Source organism: Engraulis encrasicolus, chromosome 21, assembly GCF_034702125.1.
Source record: "Engraulis encrasicolus isolate BLACKSEA-1 chromosome 21, IST_EnEncr_1.0, whole genome shotgun sequence".
In the NCBI taxonomy this organism is placed as follows: Eukaryota; Metazoa; Chordata; class Actinopteri; order Clupeiformes; family Engraulidae; genus Engraulis; species Engraulis encrasicolus.
The window spans coordinates 36,541,395-36,567,491 of NC_085877.1; the positions used below are offsets into that span (position 1 = coordinate 36,541,395).

General features: G+C 42.4%; 1 protein-coding gene across 1 annotated transcript; it reads left to right on the forward strand.

Moving 5' to 3' along the window:
• The first annotated feature begins 25 nt into the window (after positions 1–25).
• On the forward strand, positions 26–24,716 carry LOC134437908 (histone H4 transcription factor-like). Its single transcript, XM_063187478.1, has 10 exons — positions 26–480; positions 611–780; positions 2,042–2,280; positions 4,481–4,592; positions 10,725–10,880; positions 13,144–13,221; positions 13,428–13,548; positions 15,104–15,242; positions 18,744–18,859; positions 24,084–24,716. Exons 2-10 carry the CDS (start codon positions 615–617, stop codon positions 24,565–24,567), a joined length of 1,611 nt encoding a protein of 536 aa, XP_063043548.1. The 5' UTR covers positions 26–480; positions 611–614; the 3' UTR covers positions 24,568–24,716.
• Positions 24,717–26,097: the final 1,381 nt, after the last annotated feature.

Genomic DNA, 26,097 nt, shown 5'->3' on the forward strand with positions numbered 1-26,097 from the left:
CGGAAAAGTTTACTACTACTACAACTCGAAGCTCTCGAGGGCACGAGGGCTCCTACACTTTTCCATGCTCACACAGTCCGCTGTTAAAATTCGCGTTTAGATCTGCTTTTGGTGGCATTGTTATGTTCATTTATTTCTGCTGCTTTGGGTATTATCTGAGATCAGATTATTTGCTGGTTGTCGGGTTGTCGAGGAGGAGGAAAGGACAGAGCTGGGTGCAAGACGCGCACAGTAGTACGTGGCAAACCCATGCGTAATGCTAAACAAAATACTTCAAACTGGACTCAATTTTAGGTGAAAACTCTACCAGTACAGGGATGACCTGGTAAGGTATGTGGAATATAATGAAATCTAAGTCATAGTTCCATCAACCGACAGTGAGAGGCAGCAATGCGCTGAAAAGCTCTCCTATCAGCAGGAGAAGAGGAAAGGCGCGCGCTGCCTCGACACCTCAGTGTACCAGTCTTCTTCCGGCTGTCAGTGAGTATTTATTGTGTATGTGTGTGGCTGACAATTTATTTCACGTCTGTGCTAGGAAGGAATGCATTTGTTTGCGAGCCTGCCTGCGCCGCTGTGTGACTTGTCTCCTCCTGTGCGTTCTTTTGTTCAGTTCAATGGCAATGCCTGTTGCCAAACGCGCCCGCAGACAAGACGTGACCCTGGAACTCAGATGCGAGTGGGGTGCCTGTCAAGAGACCTTTTGTAACATGCGTGACTTTTGTATTCACGTCGAGGAGCACCATCAAGAGTTGACACGCTTTACCACTACCGGGGAATTTGGTAAGTACCCTACGCCTAACGGCATGCGTATATGTGGCTAAAAAGTGTAAGCAGTGGGTATGTTTACCCGAGTACATTCTCATTAATTCAGGTTATGTTATCCAAACAGTTCATTTGTGAAAGCCCTACTGGGAAACTCCAACTCCTATTGTCATTTTGACACAGCACTCCACAGCACACACGTGTTCACTGCACACTGCACACAACGAAATTGCATTTATGCCTCACCCGTGCAAGGGGGCAGCCCCCAATGGCGCCCCAAGGGTGCAGTGCGGCAGGATGATACCATGCTCAGGGTACCTCAGTCATGGAGGAGGAGGATGGGGGAGAGCACTGGTTAATTACTCCCCCCACCAACCTGGTAGGTTGGGAGTCGAACCGGCAACCTTTGGGCTACAGGGTACTTACCAAATTCCCCTGTAGCGGTAAAGCATAGCAAAATACAATTTATTGTCTTTTAATAGTATGTGCAACGATGTGTCTGTTTTTTCTGTATTTATATGTATGTAGTATGCTACTGGACACCTTAATTTCCATCAGGTTTGATAACTGATACTCTACTCTCTACTCTAGCTAAGTGTAATGTAAGTAATGTAATGAAATGAAGGCTCTGCAATGAGGAACCAAATATCAGGTTCAGAAATGAAGCTCAAGGGGTACAGTTTCTTATAACTAATCACTTTGAAGAACAGAGAGTTATCAATCAATCAATCAATCAATCAATCAATATTATTTATATAACACATTATACAAAACTGTCATTCAATGTGCGAGAAAGAAGAATTAAATAAGAGCACTATATTGTATTCAGTAGTAGTATGTGTTATTGTGTTCAGTAGTAGATGACTAACTATCACCAAAGGCTGATGAAAATAAAACCATAATGACTAAATTTGGTTATTAAAGGTTATTAAAGGTTATTAAACAAGGTTGTAGGGATAGAGTTCATTACTGACCATTTAATTTACTGAGGGCTGCTCATCACTGACAGGACAGGGTGTTTGAATGTATGTGTTAAAATGTGTATGTTTTTGTTTTCCTATTTATTTATTGTTTTTTTGTTTCCTTTAGGTTTTGTATTTCATTTTCTACTCTTTTTATTTATACTATCTATTCATTGACTGATGGAGACTGGGACCGCAAACTGAATTGCCCTTCATGGGACTAATAAAGTAATCTGAATCTGAATCTGAATCTGAATAAATGCCATTTCACCCTGTCTGGATTTTACCCTAGTGTTAATCTCTGGTCTCATGTTTAGAAGCCGAGGACCGGCTGTCGTGCCAGTGGCGTGACTGTGGCATCATGGCTGACAGCGGCGAGGAGCTGAAGCGGCATGCCTTGTTCCACTGCCACCACACCAAGCTGAAGCAGTGGGGGGAGGCGGCTCTGAAGACCCAGCCCGACCTCGGGGCCTGTATTGTGGGCAGCCACAACCGCAACATCCTGCCCCCTACTCCCGGCCACGGCCACCTCACCTGCCTTTGGGAGCACTGTGGGGTGAGAGTCTTACTTACTTACAAGTACATGCTTTTATTATTATAGAAAAGCTGCACTTGCCAAACTGCAAGGGACCACAATGGAAATAAGTCTTGGGACTTTTTTTGTGTAAATCCCTGTCTATTTATTCCTTTTAATGTATAGTTACTGTTTCTATACAATGGTTTTACATCTAATAGACTAAAAAAACAATTACATTGCTCTACATTGGAAGATGGTCCATATCACCACTGTTAATCAGATGCAGACTAAATGGTAGCAGGCCTATTCAGATGGCGGCCCTAGGGCCAGATGCGGCCCTTGGACAGGAAGGTTCTGGCCTGCCACGAGGTCAGAAAAAAATGAAAACGAATATGTGTGCTATCTGTGGCTGTGCATAATTTGCGATCACTGACACTTCGTGTTTGGGCTATCTCTCCTATTCATTGACAAAAACAGTCTCATAAATGAACCATCACAAGGCTTCTAAGAAATAGACAGGCAAGTATCCAGACTGTTCTGTCTGGAAAGCTATCCGCTTGTTTCGCACCCTAACCTTGGACTCCATGCTGCTTGCAGTGATGCAGGTTCTGAGTACGTTTTAATATGCGACCTTGCCTCCTCCACTTGCCTCCTCCACTTGCTTCTCGTCATGATGACATCACTGACAACAGCATTATGTTTCAATATCTTGCAAAAGCTCAATTGTAAAGTCTTTTTCTCATTTGCAATTGGGATGGTGAATGAAAAACAGTCCCTCAAAAGTTGTTGTGGCGAGGCTGACCGCTGGGAAACTTTATCGTTTTGTCCACGGAGGAGGGGCCAGGAGGTGGGACGAGGAGACAAGCACAAGTGGAGGAGGCAAGATAACATATTGGGATGCACCCTGTATATTCGGCCCCTTCACTGGGAATAATTTGAAAAACTGTCCCTCAGTGACTTTTAATTGAATACCCCTGCCTTACGCCCTTTCATGGCGATGGAATCACCAACGATCCCATTCACTATTTGCTGAAATCGCTTATCTCTACCATAAAAGCACTGCTGTGGCATTACAGATTATCTTAAGTAACAGATTAATGGACATGGTCATTACCATTTTGGTGACGATAAGCTTATAACAGACGCTCTGCATGACAGGCTTTAATAGGTTTGCTTTTGTGAGTAATGCAAGGTCTTTGTACAGTGAGCTCTGGGATAAAGTGGACTTTTAAGGGGGACTGTGAGGAAGATGTTTCGTCTCACTTGCAGGATTACCGACACGGGTGGAGATCAGGAGATGAAGGGTTAAAGATACTGAGTTCCAAACGATATTTCAAATGTTTGCTTAAATGTATTGTCCCAAAATAAACAGTGCACGAGGCAACCAAACGAAAATAATCAAACTGATAAATACTTGGACAGGACATCAAATATAAGTCAGTACCTCAAAGTTACAAAATGACACGTCTCACTGCAATTTGTCTCTGCTACGTCCGACTAACAGCAGGACTTGCAAAATACTACATATTTTCAGAGCACAGCTTTTCACCTGTTACAGCTGCTTCTGACGCTCTCTCTCGAGCACAAACCACGACTGGTTTAAATAGACCTCGCCCCTCACACCAGGGGAAGTATCCTAATCATTGACCTAAATTGGATGATTGGTCCGACCAACCTCCGACACCTTACAAAGGCTACACAGTTAACGCACATATTCACAATGGCCAGGTACCACAAAATAGCATGAAACAAAAATACATGACAACACAAAAGTAACAAAATAACACTGTTGCCCCCAGTACATGTCCCACATCCCAAACATTACACCGTTAGCACACATTGTGAAGATTGGATAATGGCAATGCATTTTGAGTCCACATGTTCAAACATTTTCCCTGCCACCCAGAGTCACATTCGTTGGAGTAGCTGTCGAACCGGTGCGTGCATCTGATTCAACAGTGATGACGAGCAGAGCGAAACAAAGTGTTCAAACGGAATGTAGCGCGAGTGGGTACCTCACTCTGCCACCGTGGTCAGAAATAAATTTCAATTGCAGGATCCAACTTGCGTCGCTTGTGTGTGTGCGTATGTGTGCTTCTTCAGCTCGCCAAAGAGCCACCTTGCGCTGAGCGCTCATGGAACAAAATAACCAATTGTCCACAGTGCATGTCAAGTGTTTTTCAAAACAGTGAGAAAGGAGAGCACCTTCTCACAGGGACCTTTTCCCCTTCCTGATTAGATGACCTTGGACAATCCAGAGCTGTACTATCGCCATGTGGACAATCACGCCCAGGCTGTCAACGTCTCGTCTACAGAGAAACAAGCCAAAGTGTTTCAGTGCGGATGGACTGGTAAGAGAAATTGCATTACATTAGATTACACTTGGCTGATGCCTTTTAGAACTTGCTCCCAGTGTAGGTGCAGAGTAATGGTTCCAGACCCACTCCCTGGAGAATTGTGCATGTGAAGGCCCACCAGGGAATCTCCTATTGTCAGCCCCGTTTATACTGCGGGCCATTGGCCCAGGAACTTTGGCCCAGGAACTGAAGCCTAGGAACTTAAAGGGTAACGTTTAGGTTAAATTTATAACTAAATATATACTGGATGTTGTCAGGAGAGGTGTTTTGAAACATATATGTGAAATTCACAGTCTATAACAAAGCCAAACTGCAATATTTTTTATGAAAATGTATCATTTTACAGCTACTTCTGAAGTATTGGGCTCCTCACTGGCAGAGCCTCTATGACGTAGATAGAGGGAGTCCAACTAAAGTTCTGGCTCAGCTCTCGCTTGTGGATGTAGGCTTACCAACCATTTTGGTTGTAGTAGAGAGGCTGGGAAAAGTGGACACTTATATTGTATGTGGGCTATTGAAAATGGTCTATTACTGTGTTTGTGCATTGTGTATTAAAAAAGACAGATCAGCGGGTCTATCGGTTTATCTAGAATATGAAACTGTTCTGGGTCTCCGCGCTGTCTGTGGCCATGCGTAATTTGCGATTATAAACAGGGGGGCGATATCTAGGCCTATCTCTCCTTTGCTTTCACATGAGAGATGCATTTCATAGGCAAATCTAAAACAGTCTCAAAGTAGACCATTACATAGGCTACTTAGAAATAGCGACTACTTTAATATTTTTCCCAAAAACGGCATTTGCCGTGGAGTAGGCTAACGACATGCCTGCCGCCTAAATGGACTTGCGCCCTCTGTCCATGGTGCTGAAACCGCGGCACTACTCGTATGTGAAGCGCGTTACAGTTTCACGGGGGGATTGGCTTACAGGCTACAAAAAGACCAAACTATACAATAGGCTATGGTTGAAGGCCCTACCCTTTGCCGACAATGATGAGAAATAATATGGTCACTCACTGTGAGTGGCATGGCGTCAAACGTTTCCTACTCGGTGCAAAACAATAACTCATAGCACCCGAGAAAAATGCCATGTTGTAAAAATGGCATATAGCCTATTTTCACTTTCAGTTCACTGCTCAGTAGGCCTATTACATGAAACTTCAATAAAGCTCATCCACATGCACGTCACAAAACAATAAACCAGGTTGCGGGACTTTCGATTATATTCCCTCCAAAAATGTCCGCATGTCACAAAAAACAGTTATTTGCATTGTCCGTAATTATACCAAACTAAAAAAGTACTCCCGTAGGCTAGAAGAAATCAAGTCTTCAGCTGCTATAATCCTCGTTACAACTGAAACAAAAATGCCAGCACAAATATTAACTATATAGCCTACCTATTTTTGCATTGCGAGCTGTCCACGTGTGTGGTGCTAGGGGCGAAATGTGAACTGGCAGCACTCGTCGTTGAGGTTAGGAGATGTCTTTAGTGGGAGTAGGCCTATTTGAATGTGTAAAACACGTTGGACATACTGGGCATTTTCAGTAGGCTATGCTTGGGGAAGTAGATCGATTATTATTTGCATGCGTCATTGTTTCACCGTCGACCTTGCATCAGCATGCCAACGTTAGGCTACATTTGCCAAACTAACGTTGATGTGGTCCTGACATTTTGATGAATAGCATAATATCTCTACAAAATCGGGAGTAAATTGAATTGAATTGAAGTCTCCCAACATGTCTTGCCAATCCATGAGGATACGGAAAATCTAGCACACCACACGCGGAGAAAGCGTGCCTTTGATAGAGAGGATACCTGCGTCTTTGTAAAGTGCTGCGCGCACGTTTGATTGCCGGTTTTACAAATTACGGGGATAAACATGCCAGGTCCAAATTACTAACAGGAAAAGAGGGACGATGACAAAGGGGATGAATCGCCAGGAAGACAGGGATGATCTTTCTCGCAGAGCAATGTTGTCTGCAAGAGCGAGTCTCGACTGGTTTTGTGTAGGCCTATGGTTACGACACGCAATCAGCTGGACCAGCTGGCTATCAGCAATCGCGGCAAGAATCAAACCTGTTTCAAATCCTGGTCATCTCTCGTGAGTGTAGGGTACTGCATATAGGTTAGTTAAAACATTGCTACGACCCAATTTGGCACACTGTCCACTCTCCATGCGCAAAAGACACAACGTCGGAAGGGATTCGGTTACTGACAGACAAGAGGTACGAAGCAGTCCTCAACTTCAGAAAAAAAGATGGAAATGTGGATATGCTATGTAGGCCTGGAGAAAGAGGTTCACTCTCTCCAGCAGTTAAAAACCACCGTCAGGTTATGCTTCGGAAGCATATCGTTTTTTTTTCCGACAAAAACGAAGCGCCATAAAGTCACAGTCAAGTTTCTAGGCTATAGGCCAGCACATCAGCGTTAATAAACTCCAAAAAAGTAATGTGACATACCCTAATAATGACAATCTTACTGTGCAAACGAAGTGTGGGGTATTGGGGCAATAAAAACAGTCGACGGTGGTGATAGTGCGCGATAGCTCTGTGATGGGGAGGGGGATTCTTTTGGCTACATCTAGCCTACCCAACTCAGGACTCTGGATCCAACCGAGAATCTCCACAATGAGGGAAACACATCGACAATATAAAATTAAATATGATATATGCACAAATAGAGTTTATATCAATCAGACATTCTATTAGGTTAACAATGTTATTTATGCCACATAGCCTAATAACGGTCTGACACACCCTCATGGCGCTGCTGCAGCGCATTGACATGGAGGAAACCTACAAAAAAAAACATTACTATTTTAAATAATAAAATGGTTCAGACGGTATCTGGTGGATACTGCCACTGTTTAAGGCCATTTAACTTGTTGAAATTTAGCCTATAGGTCTGGAAAGGTGTTACAATATTATAATCTGGCCTATTCTCTGCGGTGCTTAGTATGTCTGTAGAACGCGGCGACTCCCTCTATCTACGTCGGATTCTAAATGTTTGTTTAAAAGAAGCCGTCGTTATTTTTGCCAAAGTTTTCTGAAAATGTTGTTTATGCAATAATTCGGTATTTTGACATATATCACATCTAAATTTATGTATTGAGGTTCTTAAAATGAGATTTAGTGGTGTTTAACCTGCAAGTTACACTTTAAGCCCAGGGCTAGAGTTCCTGGTGCGTTTATACTGCAGGGCAACTGAAAATTCTAAATGGAATGGTAGCCATGGTAACCCATTCAAAAATGACTTGTAAGCACCAGGGCTAACTGGTGGCCCCGGCAGTTGAGGAGAGCCTGTTACAAGGACAACAGTTATTGGTTTGGCCCAGTTCTGGCCTAGCCCAGGCGGTATAAGCTGGTACAGGGGCTGGGCTTAAGTTCCCGGGCTTAAGTTCCTGGGCCAATGGCCCGCAGTATAAGCGGGGCTAGTGAGTGCATATACTGTAACAAAACATTTATGTCTCACCTGTGCATGAGGGCAGCCCCAAACGGTTCCCCAAGGGAGCAGTGTGGCAGAATGGTAGCATGCTCAGGGTATCGCAATCATGCAGGAAGATGAGGGAGAGCACTGGTGAATTACTCCCCCCAACCAACCTGGCGGGTCGGGAATTGAACCGGCAACCCTTGGTCTTATATTAGATAGACGCTGTGTGGATCCAACTATGGATGGAGGTGTAAAGCAGTGGTTCTTAACCTTTTTTCTTAACGCACCCCCTGACCTGTGTCCAAGACAAGCCGTGCACCCCCATCCCAAACTGATTTAAGTGATTAATTACAATGATTCTTGCTGGAGACATTAACCCATAACTTAATGATTTTACATGGGGACCAAAACATTCGTTTTGATTTGGCCTAATTATAATATTCGCAAGTAGAATTTTGGTCGCATCCTCAACAAAAAAATAATTTGCGCACCCCCTGAAATTTCTGGCGCACCCCCAGGGGGTTCCCGCACCCCAGGTTAAGAACCACTGGTGTAAAGGGTCTGGCCTGGAATCTGCAACCCTGTGATCCAAAGAGCAACCCCCTGGCTCCAACTGAAACTAGAACCTCCGGGGGCGCTGTGGCGCAGCGCGCTAGGCCCCCCACATTTGGGCTTGCAGGCCCACGGAGAGGGACCTAGGTTCGAGTCCGGCCGGGGTCATTTCCCGATCCCACCCCGCCTCTCTGTCCCACTCTCCTGTCACCATCTCAGACTGTCCTGTCAAATAAAGGCATAAAAGTCCCTAAAATATAAATATATATATATATATATATATATATATATATATATTAAATTATATATATATTAAATTATATATATATTAAATTATATATATTAAATATTATATAATTATTTATATATTTATATATATATATATATATATATATATATTAAAAACTAGAACCTCCCATCCTTTTCTATTGCTTGTGGCCTCTTGCCTTGGAGTAGCCCAGGGCTCGACGTTAACTTTTTTGCTCACCAGCCACTGTGGCTAATAGTTTTACAGAAGCACAAGCCATTTACGCGTTGAGCCAACTTCTAGTTGTGATATTGCACTATATAAATGCATATTGTATTGTATTTAGCCTTTCTGCTAGCAAGAGTTTTGTTGTCAGTATTTTTTCTTCAGAATATTGATGGATTTAAACACGAACAATTAATATAGCTTCTGTGATTTGTCACGCCAAAGAAGAGGTTTCCTGTCAAAGTAGCTAGTGAGACTGAAAATCTTAAAAGCCACAGCCAGGTTTTACCTGCATTTGACCGGTTGGCAGGTGCCAATGTCAAGCCCAGGTGTAACCCCACCTCTGTGGAGAAAACTGTACACTTTCCCCTGTCAGCCTAGGCAGAAAAACTTTTGGGCGGCCTTTATCTATTCAACATCCCAACCACAAATGCAAAAATCTTCTTTGAATTGTGCTTTTGCGAGATATTGGGTAAAACTTCTTCTTGCACCAGTAGCAACCACATTGGTGCTCCTGCTCCCCCAGTACCCACATGCATGGTTGACGTGCCTTTGCAGCAAGGAACTCAACCCCACCTTCTCCAAAGGAATCCTCACAACAGGCATCACTGTCTGGTATGGCAACATCACTCAGGCTGAAAGGAAGTCTTTGCAACGAATAATCAAGACTGCAGAGAGGATTATAGGCACAGCACTTCCCTCCATGGACTCTATATATGTACAGCGCAGTCATAGGAGAGCAGAGAGAATCATTAAAGACCCACTCCATCCAGCTAACTCTCTGCTCAAACACAAGAACTGCACATACAAACTGAGACACAGTAGAGCGGACAGCATTCCTACTAGAAAAGCAGGGTTTTTCAACAGTTTCTTCCCAGCAACAGTGAGACTGATGGCAAAAAAGAACATTTGAGCCACCTTTTTTTATTATTCTTTTGATCTCTTTGATTTTTATCACTTTTTAATGTATTTTGTCTTCCTATTTTTCTATTTAATTGTATTTATTGACTCAGAGGGCCTGCACAAGAGTTCCTATGTGCTTGGACTACTAGTTTATGCACAAATGGCAAATAAAGTACTTTGAACTTTGAACTTTGGAATTTAACTGATACTCTGTACCTGTACCTGTATTTGTACCTCTGTTCCAATTACACATTGGAGACGGAATTTCAATCTTCTGTGTTAACCCTGTTGGTGTTAGGTATAGGTATTTGACAATCTTTGACTTTGTCTTTTTGACTTTGTACCTAAAGTCACTTTGGTTAGAAGTGTCAACAATGTGTATTGTAATGTATCATTTTTATTCAATGTCATATTTGAAAATAATATGGTAACACTTTATTTTAGGGATATATCTGTTAGCACTAATACATACAATGTTAATGCCTGCATAAGTACCTTGTAAGGCATGTACTAAGCAAATGCTAATGCCTACTAGGTCCTTACTAAGGAGAAATTGGTAATAAATCCCTTATTGTGCATGAACAAGACATTTGCGAATACATGCCGAACAAATGTTTGATTTTGCTTTGTACATGCCTTACAAGTTACTTATACAGGCACATTGTATGTATTAGTGCTAATAGATGTATCCCTAAAATAAAGTGTTACCAATAATATATATGATTTTAGTGGTGTAAGGGAATTCCTAAATAACTATTTTCTTTTTTGTCAGATTGCAAATTTGTCACCAGGAATGGACTGTTCAAACTGTGTGAGCACCTCCGCAGCCACACTCGGGAGAAGATTGCAGCGTGTCCACGCTGTGGTGGCATGTTTGCCAACAACACCAAGCTGTTCGATCACATCCGAAGCCAGACCGCCACTGAGGGTATGAGGTTATTTACGGTATCTATTGTCAGAGGATTTCTTGGTTACAATGGCTTTTTCACAGTCTCTGGTAAGGTAATTTTTGAACCTCATTGTGCATGTAATATGGCATAAAGGTATTCTATTCTATTCTACTCCACTCCACTCCACTCCATTATAGTATTGGTTAGCAGTCTGATCATACGCGACTTTGTGACCCAGGAAGTCAAGAGGTCACAAGGAACAAGTTCAAACACTATTTCCCTCTATGTAGATGCCTCTACTGGGTACCACAGTTCAGTTACTTACCCCATCTCCATGATGGCGAACCACCGTATTTTTTTTGTCCAAGGCCAAAATCCAATCCAATCCGTCCCATCTTATAGTGAAAGAGATTGTGAACATTTTTACATTGTACAGATAGAAAGCGAAGATAACTCTCCCAGATCTTGACTATTTGACCTTGTACACTGACAGGGCCAGGGTGAAGGTGACATCTCATTTGTTTTTGTCTGTTCTATTCTACGTCTGACTCCTTGTTCTTATTACCTCCGGCAAGAAGTTTTTATTTTATTTTATTTTTATTTTTTTTTACCTCTAGCAAGGAGGTTATGTTTTTGGTCGCGTTGGTTTTTCCTTCTGTTTGTCTGTCTGTCTGTTTGTTTGTCAGCAGGATAACTCAAAAATGCATGAACGAATTTGGATGAAACAGTGTGGAGTTGTTGAAAAGGATCAGAGGAACAAGTGATTAAAAATTTGGTGGTGATCCGGATCACAAACCGGAGCCAAAATTAAGATTCTTAACAATTTCTAGCCTAGAAATCTAGACACCCCTAGTGACCGCAAATTAAATTGTGGGACAGGCTGAATTTTGACATTCCAGTTTCTAACTCCACAAAAAGAAGGCAGAAAGACTTACAATAAAAACAGGGTGTAACATAGTCAAATGTTCCATCAAACAGCTTCCGTGGTGGAGATCTGCACTCTCTGAAATATCAATTATTTTCCTACACATACATACTGTAGTTTTACCAAGAGGCAGGCTAGGTAATTGAGCAGGGCATTGCCAAAATACGCCCTCTTTAGTTTAGGGCCTTCTAACAGTCAGTCCCTCCATGCTAAATTCCAGCAAAAGCAATTAGAGAGGGCCCCATATCTGTATCTCCCTGAGGGCCCCCAGGTGAGTTGAACCACACACAGTATGAGCTTTGTTGTAGTGCTCGAGACCGGTCATGGTCTTGAGGCCGGTCGTAAGAGCATTTTTCCGTGGTCTTGGCCTTGTCATGGTCCCGGACGTGGCGTTCTTGAAGGGATTTGTGCACAAATTAAGCCACCCATGCTCACCACAAAACCTTATCATGACACGATGTTAAAAAAATGTCTAGTTTACGTTTATTTTAGGCCATAGAGTTTAGGGGTGGAACGGTTCACAAAATTCACGGTTCGGTTCATATCACGGTATCAAGGTCACGGTTTTCGGTTCTCTACGGTTCTTTTTTTCAGTTCATGATAAATGGTGCACTGGGAATATTAAACCATATTTATATAACTGCAATTATAAAGTGATGATGCGGAAGTTGAATCAGCTGTTGTCAACTGATGTGTGCTGTCCAAATGCCCTCTTTCAAGTGGCTAATAGAATCAGACTTAATAGTAAGTATCCTACATATGGTTTGTATTTGTATAATGTGAAAATGGTGTGATTTTAATTGTGTCATCCTCTGATTGCTCTTATATCTTAATGTGTTAATCAGAGAGACTGGATAAGATACTCCTAGAATCTCTGTTTTACATATTTTTCTGGGCAGTACATGAATTGCGGTTTGCCACGGACTGCATTTCACGGTTCGGTATGGTGTGTGAATTGTACGGTTTCGGTTTTCGGTTCGGTTTGTACCATCCCTAATAGAGTTGAACCTAATTATGGTACTTTTGTTCTTTAGTTCACACTAGTTCACAGTTTAAAATCTCTAGCGCTCTTGGGCTAGTCTTCATTTGGTTTCGCCCTGTCTTGGTCTTGGTCTTGGTCTTGGTCTTGGTCTCGATACCCTCCGCTCTTGGTATTGTCTTGGTCTGGGACTAAGTGGTCTCGACTACATCTCTAGTATGAAGTGGTCCCTGTTTTCTGACTGTATCACGCTTATGTATCATAAGTCATCAGCCAAGTGAAGGTGTGTCTCTGACTGTTCGGTACTCTATAGACACAAGTTTGAAGTCGGGTAGGGTGATTTTGTAAGGCTTCCTGTAACCTCTGGTTAATTCTTCCTCCTGATTTGTTTTTGCAGATCTGAGGTTCAAATGTGCACACTGCCAAAGGCGCTATGCCTCCGAAAAATTCCTGAGAAAGCACTTGGTAATCCATGGTGAGATTTTAAACAGTTTTTTTTAAAAATAGGAAGCTGTTTTTTTGTTGTCAGTTTTTGTCTTTTTGAAATGTTACGTATACAGTATATTTTTCTTCTTATAATTGTGTTCTGTTGGCGTGTAACTTGAAATGCTGAATCCTTAGTTCTAATTTGCTGAGTTGTTTGAATTTGTGAATTTATTGTTGTTTGCTGCTATTTTTCAGTGCGCGCACACAGATGTACAATGTGTGAAATGACCTGTCCGACCCCCTCTGCTCTCAGAAATCACATGAGATTTCGACACAGCACTGAAAGACCACACCGCTGTGGCATATGCCCATACAGGTAAGCTTGGCCAGAGTTGAAATACATTTAACAAGTTAAGCACAAAACTAGGTTTGAGTCTTATTTCCCAAAGGGATATTCGCTTTCAAACAAGTTCAGCATCACAGTAGTCAGATCTTTTATGACTCCCTTCTCATATTAAATAATTCAAATTAAGACTTACAATCTTTCCTGTGCTAGTAGGCTAGGTCTTGATGTTACGAAATTAGGCTATGTTACGAACACTTACAGGATCATCTTTCTCTAGGGATATTGTTATTGTGCTGTGTGTGTGAATGTGTGTATGTTGCACTTTCTCACACGAACCCCGAACAATTTGTATTTTGATGGCGCTTTGCGACAACTTTAGTTGTGATATTGCACTATATAAATACAGATTGTATTGTATATTCAGGTACATGCAGTACATGCATAGATGCCATTTACATATATACACAGTACATCCACATACAGTACGTGTACATCAGGGCTTGACATTGGCACCTGCCAACCAGCCAAATGCTGGTAAAACTTGGCAGTGGCTAGTAACAATTTTAGTCTCACTAGCCACTTGTGACGGGTAACTTAATTATTTGGTGGGACATATAGTAGTTGCATCAATTGTTTGTGTTTAAATGGAATAATATTCTAAAGAAGAACAATACTGACAACAAAGCTCTGGCTAGCAGAAAGGCTAAATGGCCAGTGACTCAGGGAAACCACTAGCCACAGTGGCCAGTGAGCAAAAAAGCTGACGTCAAGCCCTGGTATATAAGTACACATGCAGGGCGCTAAATTAACACCATCCAACAGGCCAAATGCTGGTGAAAATTCAGTTTGGCTGATGAAGAAGAAAACGTACTACCCACTTTGGCCCATTGGTAAGTGTGTGTTTGGTTAGTAAGATTAACATCTATTAGCCATTTTGGCTGGTGATGAAGAAACGTTAATGTAGAGCCCTGTACACATGTGCTCCTCGTCACTGCATGCACTCCATACTTACACCAACCCCTCTCATTTGCCCACCATTGTATACGTTATGCCACATGGGCAGTCATGGGTAAGGGCCGTTAGACTTGTAGCCCAAAATTTGCCAGGTTCGACTCCCGACTTGCCAGGGGAAGTTATTAACCAGTGCTCTCCCCCACCCTCCTCCATGACTGGGGTACCCTGAGCATGGTACCGTCCCACCGCACTGCTCCCTTGGGGTGCCATTGAGGGCTGCCCCCTTGCACGGGTGAGGCATAAATGCAATTTCGCTGTGTGCAGTGTGCAGGGTGCACTTGTGTGCTGCGGAGTGCTGTGTCTCAATGACAATGAGAGTTGGAGGAGTATTATATACGTTATCCCACATACAATACATAGCTTCACTCACCCAGCACCCACATTCCATTGAAAACAACCCACAGGGCAATAGTTTTCATAGCAGAAAAAAGGCAAAAAAAAGTCATATAAGACACAGCAACAATAAGTGTTAATTTCAAACGCTCACTACATTGGAAAAAACAAGTCACAAATCACCCCTGAAGTTGTCCTTTTGTGTGTTTCTGTTTTCTTCCTGCATGTTTTCTGCTAGCTGTGTGAATTTGAACGACCTCCAGAAGCACCTGGACACACACAACCAGGAGCCGATCTACGAGTGTCACCACGACAACTGTGATTTCGCCGCTCGTGCCATGGACGCCCTCACACGTCATTACAAAAAGGCACATTTGGTAAGTCAAGTCAATTGTCCAAAAAATGTCTATGTAACAGGGTTAGCACAGAATTTTTAAATTGCGTTTGACCAGTCTCCAATGTGTAAACTAAACATACAGTTCATATAAGACATTGACAAAAATCACCTACACACATACATATACACACACACAGTGCAGTAAAAACATACATGAATTTATTTACATACGTAAGACAGCACTGGCTTTCTTTATTTGCTTCCTTCTTTCTGTCTTTATTTCTGTCTCTCTTGCCTTAATTAGGACAATTCACATTAATAGAAATAAAATCAGGAAAATGTGGATATAAATGTGCTTGAGTCGGCATGGTTGCTAAATTTCATCCGTTGTCATAAGGCAGGTGTCATAAAAGAAACAGGCAGGCAGTACAACATGACAAACACATGCATACAGTAGCCTACACTCATGACACTTGTGACACACACACAGAGAGGCACAGGCACAGACACAGGCACAGGCACAGGCACAGGCACAGGCACAGGCACAGGCACAGGCACAGGCACAGGCACAGGCACAGTCACACAGTCACACAGTCACACAGTCACACAAGATTGTCTTAGGACGTAACACCATTTCCTTGGATTTAGTGGTGAGCTTCGCTGTCAAGATGCAGTTGAGTCGCTCTTACGAAGGACTTTGCTTACGACGATAGCAAAGACGCTTTCGAGAAATGGACCTCAGGTTCAGTAAACCACGCATGTGAAGTGGCCTCCTGTGTAGCTGCTGTATGGCCTGTCCTCTCCACCTCGCCACAGCAGCTCAGATCCCCAGGGGGATGTGGTTTTGCTTGAGGTTTCCTATTCAATTTAAATATACCAGTGTAAACAGAGAGGTTTTTTTTTCTAGCCACTGTAAGCATGGTTCTTGTTTCTAGAGGAGCGATTCCCATCCAGGGGTACGGTACGTGTACTGCAAGGGGTTTTACGAGCACACTGCAAGGGGTACGTGGATGCATTTTTGTAACGACAAGTAATGAGGCATAGTCACCAGGGCTGAATTAATGTACAGGTTAGATATGGCTGCAGCCTAGGGGCCCTCACCTGCCAGGGGGTCCCCAATTGGTGCAAAGTGAAAAATCGCAGAATAATGACGAGATGCAATATTGAGTGTAGTGGAAAGTGCGCACATCCAGCAAAAAAGCATCAGCAGGTGCCAAATCAAAAAACTGTCACATGTAGGAGCGGGAAAGGATCTGCACACTGCTTGCAAAAGACTTAATTTATTTGGAGCAACTTTTCGATCATAGATCTTCTTCAGGCATCTTGGGATGAGATGCAATATTGAACAATTCATCTGTCATGTTGAGTACAGTTGGTGGACATGTTATCCCTAATTCCTAGCACTATCTATGTAAATTTGTCACAAAATGTGCTTGTCACAAGATAAAAGGAGTGTAATGAAGACCATTTTCAGTCTAAACCCAAATTTGGTAAAATATACAGTTGCTTCACTTGGCCTTTGTCGGGCTGCACTATGCAAGAGAAAGACTTTTATCATAATAATAATTGTTAGTGTTGCACCGATACCGATACCAGTATCGGTGGATCGGCACTAAAATGGTGGTATCGGTATCGGCGAGTACCAACAAATAGGGCACAGATACCATTTACAGGTGCTTGTATGACACTTAAACAGCCTTGAAATTAGTTATTTCATAGAGGTATTTAAAGGGACAGTTTGGTCAATATCAACATGCAGTTGTAATGCTCACACTACCCTGGACTTGTCAGTGCCTGAGATTTTTTTTTCTTCTTCTTCAGCCGTTTCCGAGATCCTGGTCATTGTAATGGGGGCAGCTCTTTGTTTACATTTCAAAAAAACATTTTTATTTATTCCCAAAAACATCCAAAAGGTTATAAAACATCAGCAGACAACTAGCAAACAGCAGTACCTTTTGGGAAAATATTTGGAGTTGGCCTATCTTTCATTTTTAAAAAATGTAAACAAACGCTGCCCCCATTAGAATTGCTCATATCTCGGAAAGGGCTGAGCCGAAAAATGTGGCATCACCAGGTACTGACAAGTCAAGGGTAGCGTGAGCAATACAACTGCATGTTGAAATTGACCAAACTGTCCCTTTAAGTATAAGAAGTTTTGCTGGATTCACTTTGTATAAGCCTTTTTCCTGTTTCACAAAGGTAGGCAGCAGCCTGACAATGCCATGCAATGATTTTACATCCAAGTAGTATGCACTGCAGCCCTTCATATACATTTCAAATAGGGTGGTATCGGTATCGGTATCGGTATCGGTATCGGCCGATACTGCACAGCCAGGTATCGGGTATCGGTATCGGGGCCAAAAAATGATATCGGTGCCAAAAAATGGTATCGGTGCAACACTAATAATTGTCATTCTATACTACATAATCATCAATATTATTAGTTAGCATGAGTAGGGTAGGCTATTGCACAGATCTACACCATACAAATATGATGTACAACTGAAAGGTCTCCTCAGTGAAAACTCTGTTAGTTCACCATCTTTTGTGCTCTGGTCAATAAAAACTGAATTACTTCCACCACTTTAGCAGCATGTGATGTGGTGTGAAGCTGAACATTTGGTCAATACCCATGACCAAATCTACTACAGAACCTAATGGCTCCAAGTGCTGCAGAAAGCTGCACTTAAAGTGATACTGTCCCATTTTTGGAAATAAGCTTATTTTACACCTCCCCTTGAGTTAAATAATAGGATTTTACCGTTCTCGTTCTCGATCGTTTTCTAGTTATGGTAGTGCACATCTCACCTCCAAGCTAACAGTTAACATTGAGTCCTATGAGACCAGTTAGCCGCGAGCTGGTCTCATAGGGCTCAATGTTAACTGCTAGCATGGAGGTAAAGTTTGCACTGCCATACCCAGAGAACAGTTGAAAGTACAGGAGAACGGTAAAACCATATTATTTAACTCAAGGGGAGATGTAAAATAAGCTAATTTCCATAAACGGGACGGTATCACTTTAATGGAATGAACTATTACAGTTTTTCGGCCCTGACGTGGCCAAACCGGTAGGGTACTCGTCTGCCATGCGGCCGACCAGGGTATGATTCCCGGCCCAGGTCCTTTCTCCCCATTCACTTTCTGATCACCTCTCAAACTGTCCTATCATAAATAAAGTAAAAGACCAAAACAATATACTGTATATAAAAAAGAACTATTACAGTTTTTTCACCAGTCTGACACTGTATTTCCGCTCAACAGACCAACAACTCAACGAGGTGAATTCTCCATTAGAGATCCTTCCCCACCTCTCTGTCTCTGTCTCTCTCCCTCCCTCTCCATCTATCTCTCTCTCTCACAGACACACACACACACACACACACACACACACACACACACACACACACACACACACACACACACACACACACACACACACACACACACACACCACTTTCCTTCCTCTCTTCACAATGAAGACAAACCCCAACATGGTTTTTTTTCTTTTAAATAATTACCTGCTTGTTTATCACTTCAACAGAAGCAGCAGTCTCCATGGTACCAGTGCCATTTATGTGAGCAGTCCTTCACCAGGGGAAACAACCTCACTATACACCTGGAAAAGAAGCACCAGTTGAAATCGCACAGCAGACTCAAGTAAGCTTGAAAAATCATACGCTTCTCTTACCCTGAATTAGGGGTGTAAATCCTCCATGACGATACGATCTATATTGACATATTATTATTTAATGTGATGCGATTCGATTTTCAATACTTAAGAATGCCCCACGATACGATACAATACAATTCGATTCGACTTTTTTCCAATTACTTTTCCACTTCTATGTGATGAAGCTAGGGCATTGGGCAGGGGCCAGCGATTCAATTATTTTCGATACTTAAGAATGCGCCATGATACGATGCGATTCGATTCAATCGTCAGATTATATTGTGATATATCGATACATTTCGATTTTTATTTACACCCCTACCCTCAATCATACACTTCCATGACTCTCCGCAATCAGAAAATAGAATTTAAAGGGACACTGTGTGAGATTTATAGTTGTTTGTTTCCAGGATCCATGCTGCCCATTCACTAATGTTACCTTTTTCATGAATACTTACCACCACCATCAAATTCTAAGTATTCATTATGACTGGGAAAACTTCACTTTTCATACATGAAAAGGGGGTGAGCGGTTAGGGCGTCAGACTTGCATCCCAGAGGTTGCCGGTTCGACTCCCGACCCGCCAGGTTGGTGGGGGGAGTAAGTAACCATTGTTCTCCCCCATCCTCCTCCAAGGCTGAGGTACCCTGAGCATGGTACCGTCCCACCGCACTGCTCCCCATGGGGCGCCACTGAGGGCTGCCCCCTTGCACGGGTGAGGCATAAATGCTATTTCGTTGTGTGCAGTGTGCAGTGTTCACTTGTGTGCTGTGGAGTGCTGTGTCACAATGACAATGGGAGTTGGAGTTTCCCAATGGGCTTTCGCTTTCACTTCTCCATGGTCCGCCATTTTGAATTTCCAAAAATAGCAGCAAAAATGTTTTAGCTGCAAAAATGAATGTACTTGGACCATACTATAAAATATGTGTTTATTACTCAGAAAACTTCCATGTAAAGATCAAATGTGCCGATTGGCAGCCCAGTTTCAATGAGCAGCATAGTTGCAGTACCCTTTTTGACCATTTCCTGCACAGTGTCCCTTTAACTGCAAAGGTGGAAAGGTACAGAACATTTTGTAATTCAAGCCCAGCCCGAAGACATGTCTACAGGGCTATTCTCACTTTCCTGAAAACACTCATCATCTACACCAGTGTTTCTCTCATTACATTATTAATTGTCATATAGAACATGAACACACATCTGCATTCCACTGCAGTCCCTCTTTGTTTTATCTCACCAGTCACCTTTCCTTTGATTCTGCCAAAAGCAGCGATCGTAAAATCAGTCTGCGCGAGTAGCCAACTGCTGTTGCTTGGCGGGGGGGCTCGGAAGCATTCAGACCCTCCGAAGGGCGGAATGATGGGAAAAGTTTGAGAAACACTGATCTACACTGTAACAGCATTGATGTGAAATTACAGAAATATTTCATTGATATATTAAGCCTTGGTCATTAAAATGTTTAGTGTCTCCAAGGTTATAGTAGAATCTCCACAGTGCACTAAGAGGTGATGTGCGCACATTTCCGTTCCAATTTCCTTGTATGACCTGTGCATATGATGGAAGTGACAATAAAGCCACCTTGACTTGCAGACCTGCTTAGAAAGTGTGTGAACGGACTGCAAATGGGCTGCATTTATATAGCGCTTTTTCCACTCCCTTGAGCACTTGAAGTGTTTTTTCCACTCCTTCGAGCACTTGAAGCGCTTTACAATGTATGCCTCACATTCACCCATTCACATCAGAGATTCTTTAAGTATATAGAGATATGCCAATATAATAGGTTGCTATGGGCACCTAACATGACCAGGTTCCGGTCTGCCTAAAGGGGTGTGTCATAATACTCCTAGCATTGAATAGAACAGTCCTTAGGTCTGCTTAGGTCTGCCTAAAGGGGGATTCCCCCCCCCTCCCCCTTGCAATAATAGAACCCGGAAACAATGGGCCAATGGAACCTCTCTCTCTCTCTACTCTCTCTGTTCACATCCTGGTGGCAGTGTCTGCCATGCAGGGTAACATTCAGCCACCAGGAGCAGCTTGGGGTTAACGTATTGGCCCAAATGTAATGGCCTGAATATAAGACGACCCCCATTTTCAGTCTCATGTTTTGGGGGGAAATTTTGTTTCACATTGGAAACTTCTTTCCAAATGCAGTTTTTAACTTGTTGGATTTTTTTTTACATAGAACAAATTTCAAAATATAGTTTTCATGAAATTTTCATGATAAAAGACCACAGATGGCTACTCATACCCTTTCCCTTTCTTTGCTCACTTAACCTGTCAGGACGCGCCTGTTCTAAGTGCGACGCAACATAGTCTACACTCAGAGCAGCCGGTCCAGTACAGATAGGCTACCTATTGTGCAATGCACAGATTTTGTAAAATGCTTAGTTGACAGCAATATCTAACCTAACCAGCAGCCATGTCGCCAAATCGCCATTCAAAGTTTTCCGTTGACTGTAAAAACCAAACGTGGCCAAAAGCAGATTGACTCATTGCATTTGAAACCCATGCGCTGTATCAGCACCACGTTGACAATAGAAGTCCGATTGGCATTCATTTTGTGCCAAGGGTAAGACTCTTAGTGATTTTATATGAACAAGACAGTCTCTTGCCCTAACCATTATTCTATATTGTTGAATTAATGAGGGATATCGTCAAAAGCACCGCAAAGGCGCGGCTCTCTCGCGCACACAAATGACCATTGACTGGCTGATGATGACAGCATCCAAAACTTAGGCTACAGGTTGTTCGTCAAATCACCCTTCATTTCTTTAGTTTCAAATGGTGTTGTTGGGTGACCAAAGAGAACAACCAAAGCTTTCCTGATGAGACTGTAAAACCGAACACAAATAAAAGCAGAGCATCGACCCGCGATTGACTGTTGTGTTTTTCCCCTTGCACTGTCAGCCGCATCGCGTTGACATTGACAGTCATCACGAAACAACAAGTATCTGCCAATTTGATATGGACAAATCGATCTCTTAACCTATCCATTATTGAGTTTTGTGGCATTGTTGTGAAGCATAATGGCCGCATTCAGGTTAAGTTAAAAAAAAATAAAAAATATATATATGACTCTATTTAGTCTAGCGCACGGAAATAAGACGACCCCCCTTTTTAGTACTATTTTTATAACAAAAACCACGTCTTATATTTGAACCAATACGGTATCTTGCTCAAGGACACATCGATTAGGTCAGGCATAGCGGGCCTCGAACCCTCAACCTCCTGGTTGCCAAGCAGGTTTCTCCACCACCCTAGCCACCACTGCACCACCAAGTGTGAGTTCTGCCTACTGTACTCACTGGGTGTGTCTGTCGGCTTCATCTATTTGCACTGTCAAGGTGGTGAGGTGTGGGCGTAGTTTGGGGAAAATCGGCATCATTAACTTTCACGTTACTCTGATTTCTCATAGTTCTTTGAGACCACACCTTCAGGAGGACTTAGATCTATTTCAAAAGCTCTTCAGAGGCAATTATTCCCACCCACATTTATCCTAATGTGGTAGTGTTATAATTGTCTTCAGCAATGTGGTAACATGCATGCCATAGGCTTTAAGACCATATCCTGTGTTTTTGTTTGGCGTAAACAGAGAGGAAATGTAAGCACAGGTGTTGGACTGAACTGAACTGAACTGAAACAAAATGAGAAATGGATAGCATTGCATTACATTACATTGCACATAGATTAAGGACAACATCCCCAAAGTGCAATGCGGTTAAACTCTATGTTTGGGAGGGTTTATCGGTGTGTAGACCTTTTTTATCATTTATTTTCTTGTATATCCTTTAGGCATGTACATTGGTGACGTGCATGACCTATCTATCGGTTTTAAGATCATTTCTTGTGTTTGTAGAAATCAAAAAATGTGTTCATAGTAGGAGCGCTTGCTGGACTACATAATTTGAGGTGCTCTTTGGATGGGAAAATGCAGAGCTTGAAAAAAGAAAAATACCAAGGCACTTTAGTCTTATCAAAATTAAAAAGCCTCTATGACATGGCTTGGTTACAGAAACCCTTAAAAACTCTGACTCGTTTCGGCTTTCCGGCCTTCCTCAGGGAGTCACGCCATGTAATAAAAGCTTTTTCATTTTGATAGACGAGAGTGCCTTGGTTATTTTTCTTTTTTTAAGTTTCACATCCTGTCTTCTTGTCTTGTCGAGGGCTTGTATACTGTATATCTCTCCACCAACGTAAACACCAGTGGTGTAGTCTACATAGAACGCGGGTATACGGAGTATACCCACTTCTAAATTTCAGGGGTTTCAGTGAACCCACTTAAAATTGATTGATCCATTGTTTTGAATAGCACAAATGTATACAGTATACCCACTTCAAAAAAATCTCAAATATACAGTATTCCCACCATAAAAAAGTAGACTACACCACTGGTAAACACTCCATATCGCCATGATTCATGGACGAAAAACCTTCCATTGCATTACCGTTATGTTTGTGTTTGAGTCTCTGTGTGTCTTTGAGTGTCTGTTCATGTTTTTTTTTTGTTCTATGGTCTGTAAAGTGTCTTCTGAGTAGGGCTGCACGATTATGGAAAAAATCATAATCACGATTATTTTGGTCAAAATCATAATCACGATTATTTGATCACGATTATTGATTTTTGCAGATTTTTTTCGAAAATTATAACAAGATGAAATATAGCCAAGAATGAATTACATACGGGATGAGCAAAATAAAATGAATTGTAATAATTATGTAAAGGCAATAGCATGAAACTTAAGTGGACAGATTTCTGGCCAGAAACACCAGCCTGTCAATATGTTCTGGGTTCAAGGACGCTCTCAGAAGTAGGTCACTATTGCCACGATTAAATCACGATTAAAATCATGAGTTCGATTTCACTATGTTATCACGATTTTGATTATTTTTCGATTAATTGTGCAGCCCTACTTCTGAGTGTTTAGAAAAGCGCTAAACTGATGTATTATTTGGTCCAGGTAGACAAATGCTGAGCTTCAGAGCGTATAAGAAGGCCATAAGGGACGAAACGATTAGGCATTGTAGCCAAATAAAAAAGTTTAAAAAAATTGAAAAAAACCTTGAGTACCTCAGCATTTGTCTACCTGGACCAAGTTTGAGAGCCCCTATACTGATGAGCACCAAGGGGAAAGGGTGAAGACCCAGAAGCACTCCAATCACCTGCTTGTGTTTGATACTGATGTGTAATTAATTATTATTCTCCTATCCAGGTACATGTTGCATCCCGATGGCTTCATGCGACTGCTGATGAACCCCACTGACACTGCAGGGCTGACCAGGCAGTCATGTGAAGCTGAAGGACGTGACTCTGACCAACCAGCAGCACTTGGAAGTTTGTCCTCCTCAAATCTCCGAAAAAGGGGCCAAAAAAGGAAATTGGACGACGTTGAAGGAGGTAGCGGTAGCGCACATCAGTACCCCCAGGATGAAGATTCCCAACCGGGATTGTATGGGCATCAGTCTATTATAACGCACAATGCAAATGACGGCAGACGTGAGGAGTTGGGTACTGTGGTGGTCCAACCAGTGGACTACGCTATGAAGGAGTATGTGGAGGGGGTGAGCCATAGTCTGATGCTGGAGGACTCTGATGTGTACCAGCTCGCTTGCGAAGACGAGGACTCGTTGGGACGGTTGTGCATCGTGGTGCCCGTTCAGTGCGATGAATCTCTAGAATCTCTTTTGATGGGTTGAACTTGAACCAGTGAACTAACTGGGCTGCGTTTCCCAAGAACTCTTACGTAGTACTTCAGCCTGAGTAGTGCATAAGTATGAGGTGTCCACCAGGCAATATATATCAGACCTGCAGTAATGGTTATCATTAAGAGTTTGCACATACAGTAATGTTAGGCCTACATACAATACAATACAATACAATACAATACAATACAAAACAAAAATGCATGTGTGAGGTAAATTAGTGTATTTATTAGAGATGCACCGATGATCCTGATTTTTAGGATCCTGCCGGATACCGGATCCACTGCTTAAGATCCTGCCGGATCCGGAACCGGATACCGGATCCTACGAAAGGGTTGAAACACATAGTCTACTCGCACACGTGGACCCTTTTTTATTACGTTGGCTCAAACTATTTTTTAGACTCATTGGCTTACTGACAAACTGCCTGCAACGGCCGCTTCCAAAGGGCTCTCACTCCATGCAGTGATTGGGGTTGTGAAAGACTGACTGAAAAGCCTTGGCTACGTAAAAACTAGATATGCACCAGATCCTGATTTTTAGGTAACTGCCGGATACCGGATCCACTGCTTAAGATCCTGCCGGATCCGGATCCTGTGAAAATCCCTATTATCCTGCCTTTTCCTGATCCGGAACCGGATCCGGTGCATCTCTAGTATTTATAACGTCATAGTCATGTGAGGCCTATTTACGATTTATTGCCTAAGGGTCACTTCATACTTAAGTGCTACTTGGGCTTTTTTGTTTTGGGAAACACAGCCCAGATTGCTTTGTGCCTTGGGTTTGCTTGAAAGGGAAAGTCCCCATGTGTCCCCATGTCCAGGGTTTTGTTCTTGATAAATTTTCCAACGAATGTGTATGTACCAGGGCTTGGCGTGAACTCTTTTGCTCATTGGCCACTGTGGCTAGTTGTTTTCCCAAGTCACCAGCCATTTAGCCTTTCTACTAGCCAGGGCTTTGTTGTGAGTTTTTTTTCTTTTGAATATTCTTGCATTTAAATACAAACAATGGGTGAAACCATTGTGATTTGTCACGTCAAAAAATACCTGTCAAAGTGGCCAGTAAGACTGAAATTGTTACTAGCCACAGCCAAGTTTTACCAACATTTGGCCGGTAGGCAGATGTCAATGTCAAGCCCAGGGGTGAATTTCTCAAAACCAAAGTTGCTTACTACATTAGCTACTTTGTTGTTTTCAATGCATTCTCCCATTGGCAACTACCGAAGTTGCTAACAGGCTAACAACTTCTCTTTTGAGAAACTCACCCCTGGTATGTACTGTTCATGCATTATTTATTTAGCCTAGTTGTTTTTGTGATGTGTGGAGGGTTGCTGACAAGGGACTAAGCAGCACGTCCACAAGCACATTTGCAAAATGATTTATGCACAACATTCACAGATGGAAATCGAACCAAGCAAAACAAAGATGGAAGCCCAGATGGCGTTTTATAGTAGCTAATCTTGGAACATCTTTTGATGTAGACTAGAATACACTTTACAGGTACGGTATCCACGTGTGGAGGCTA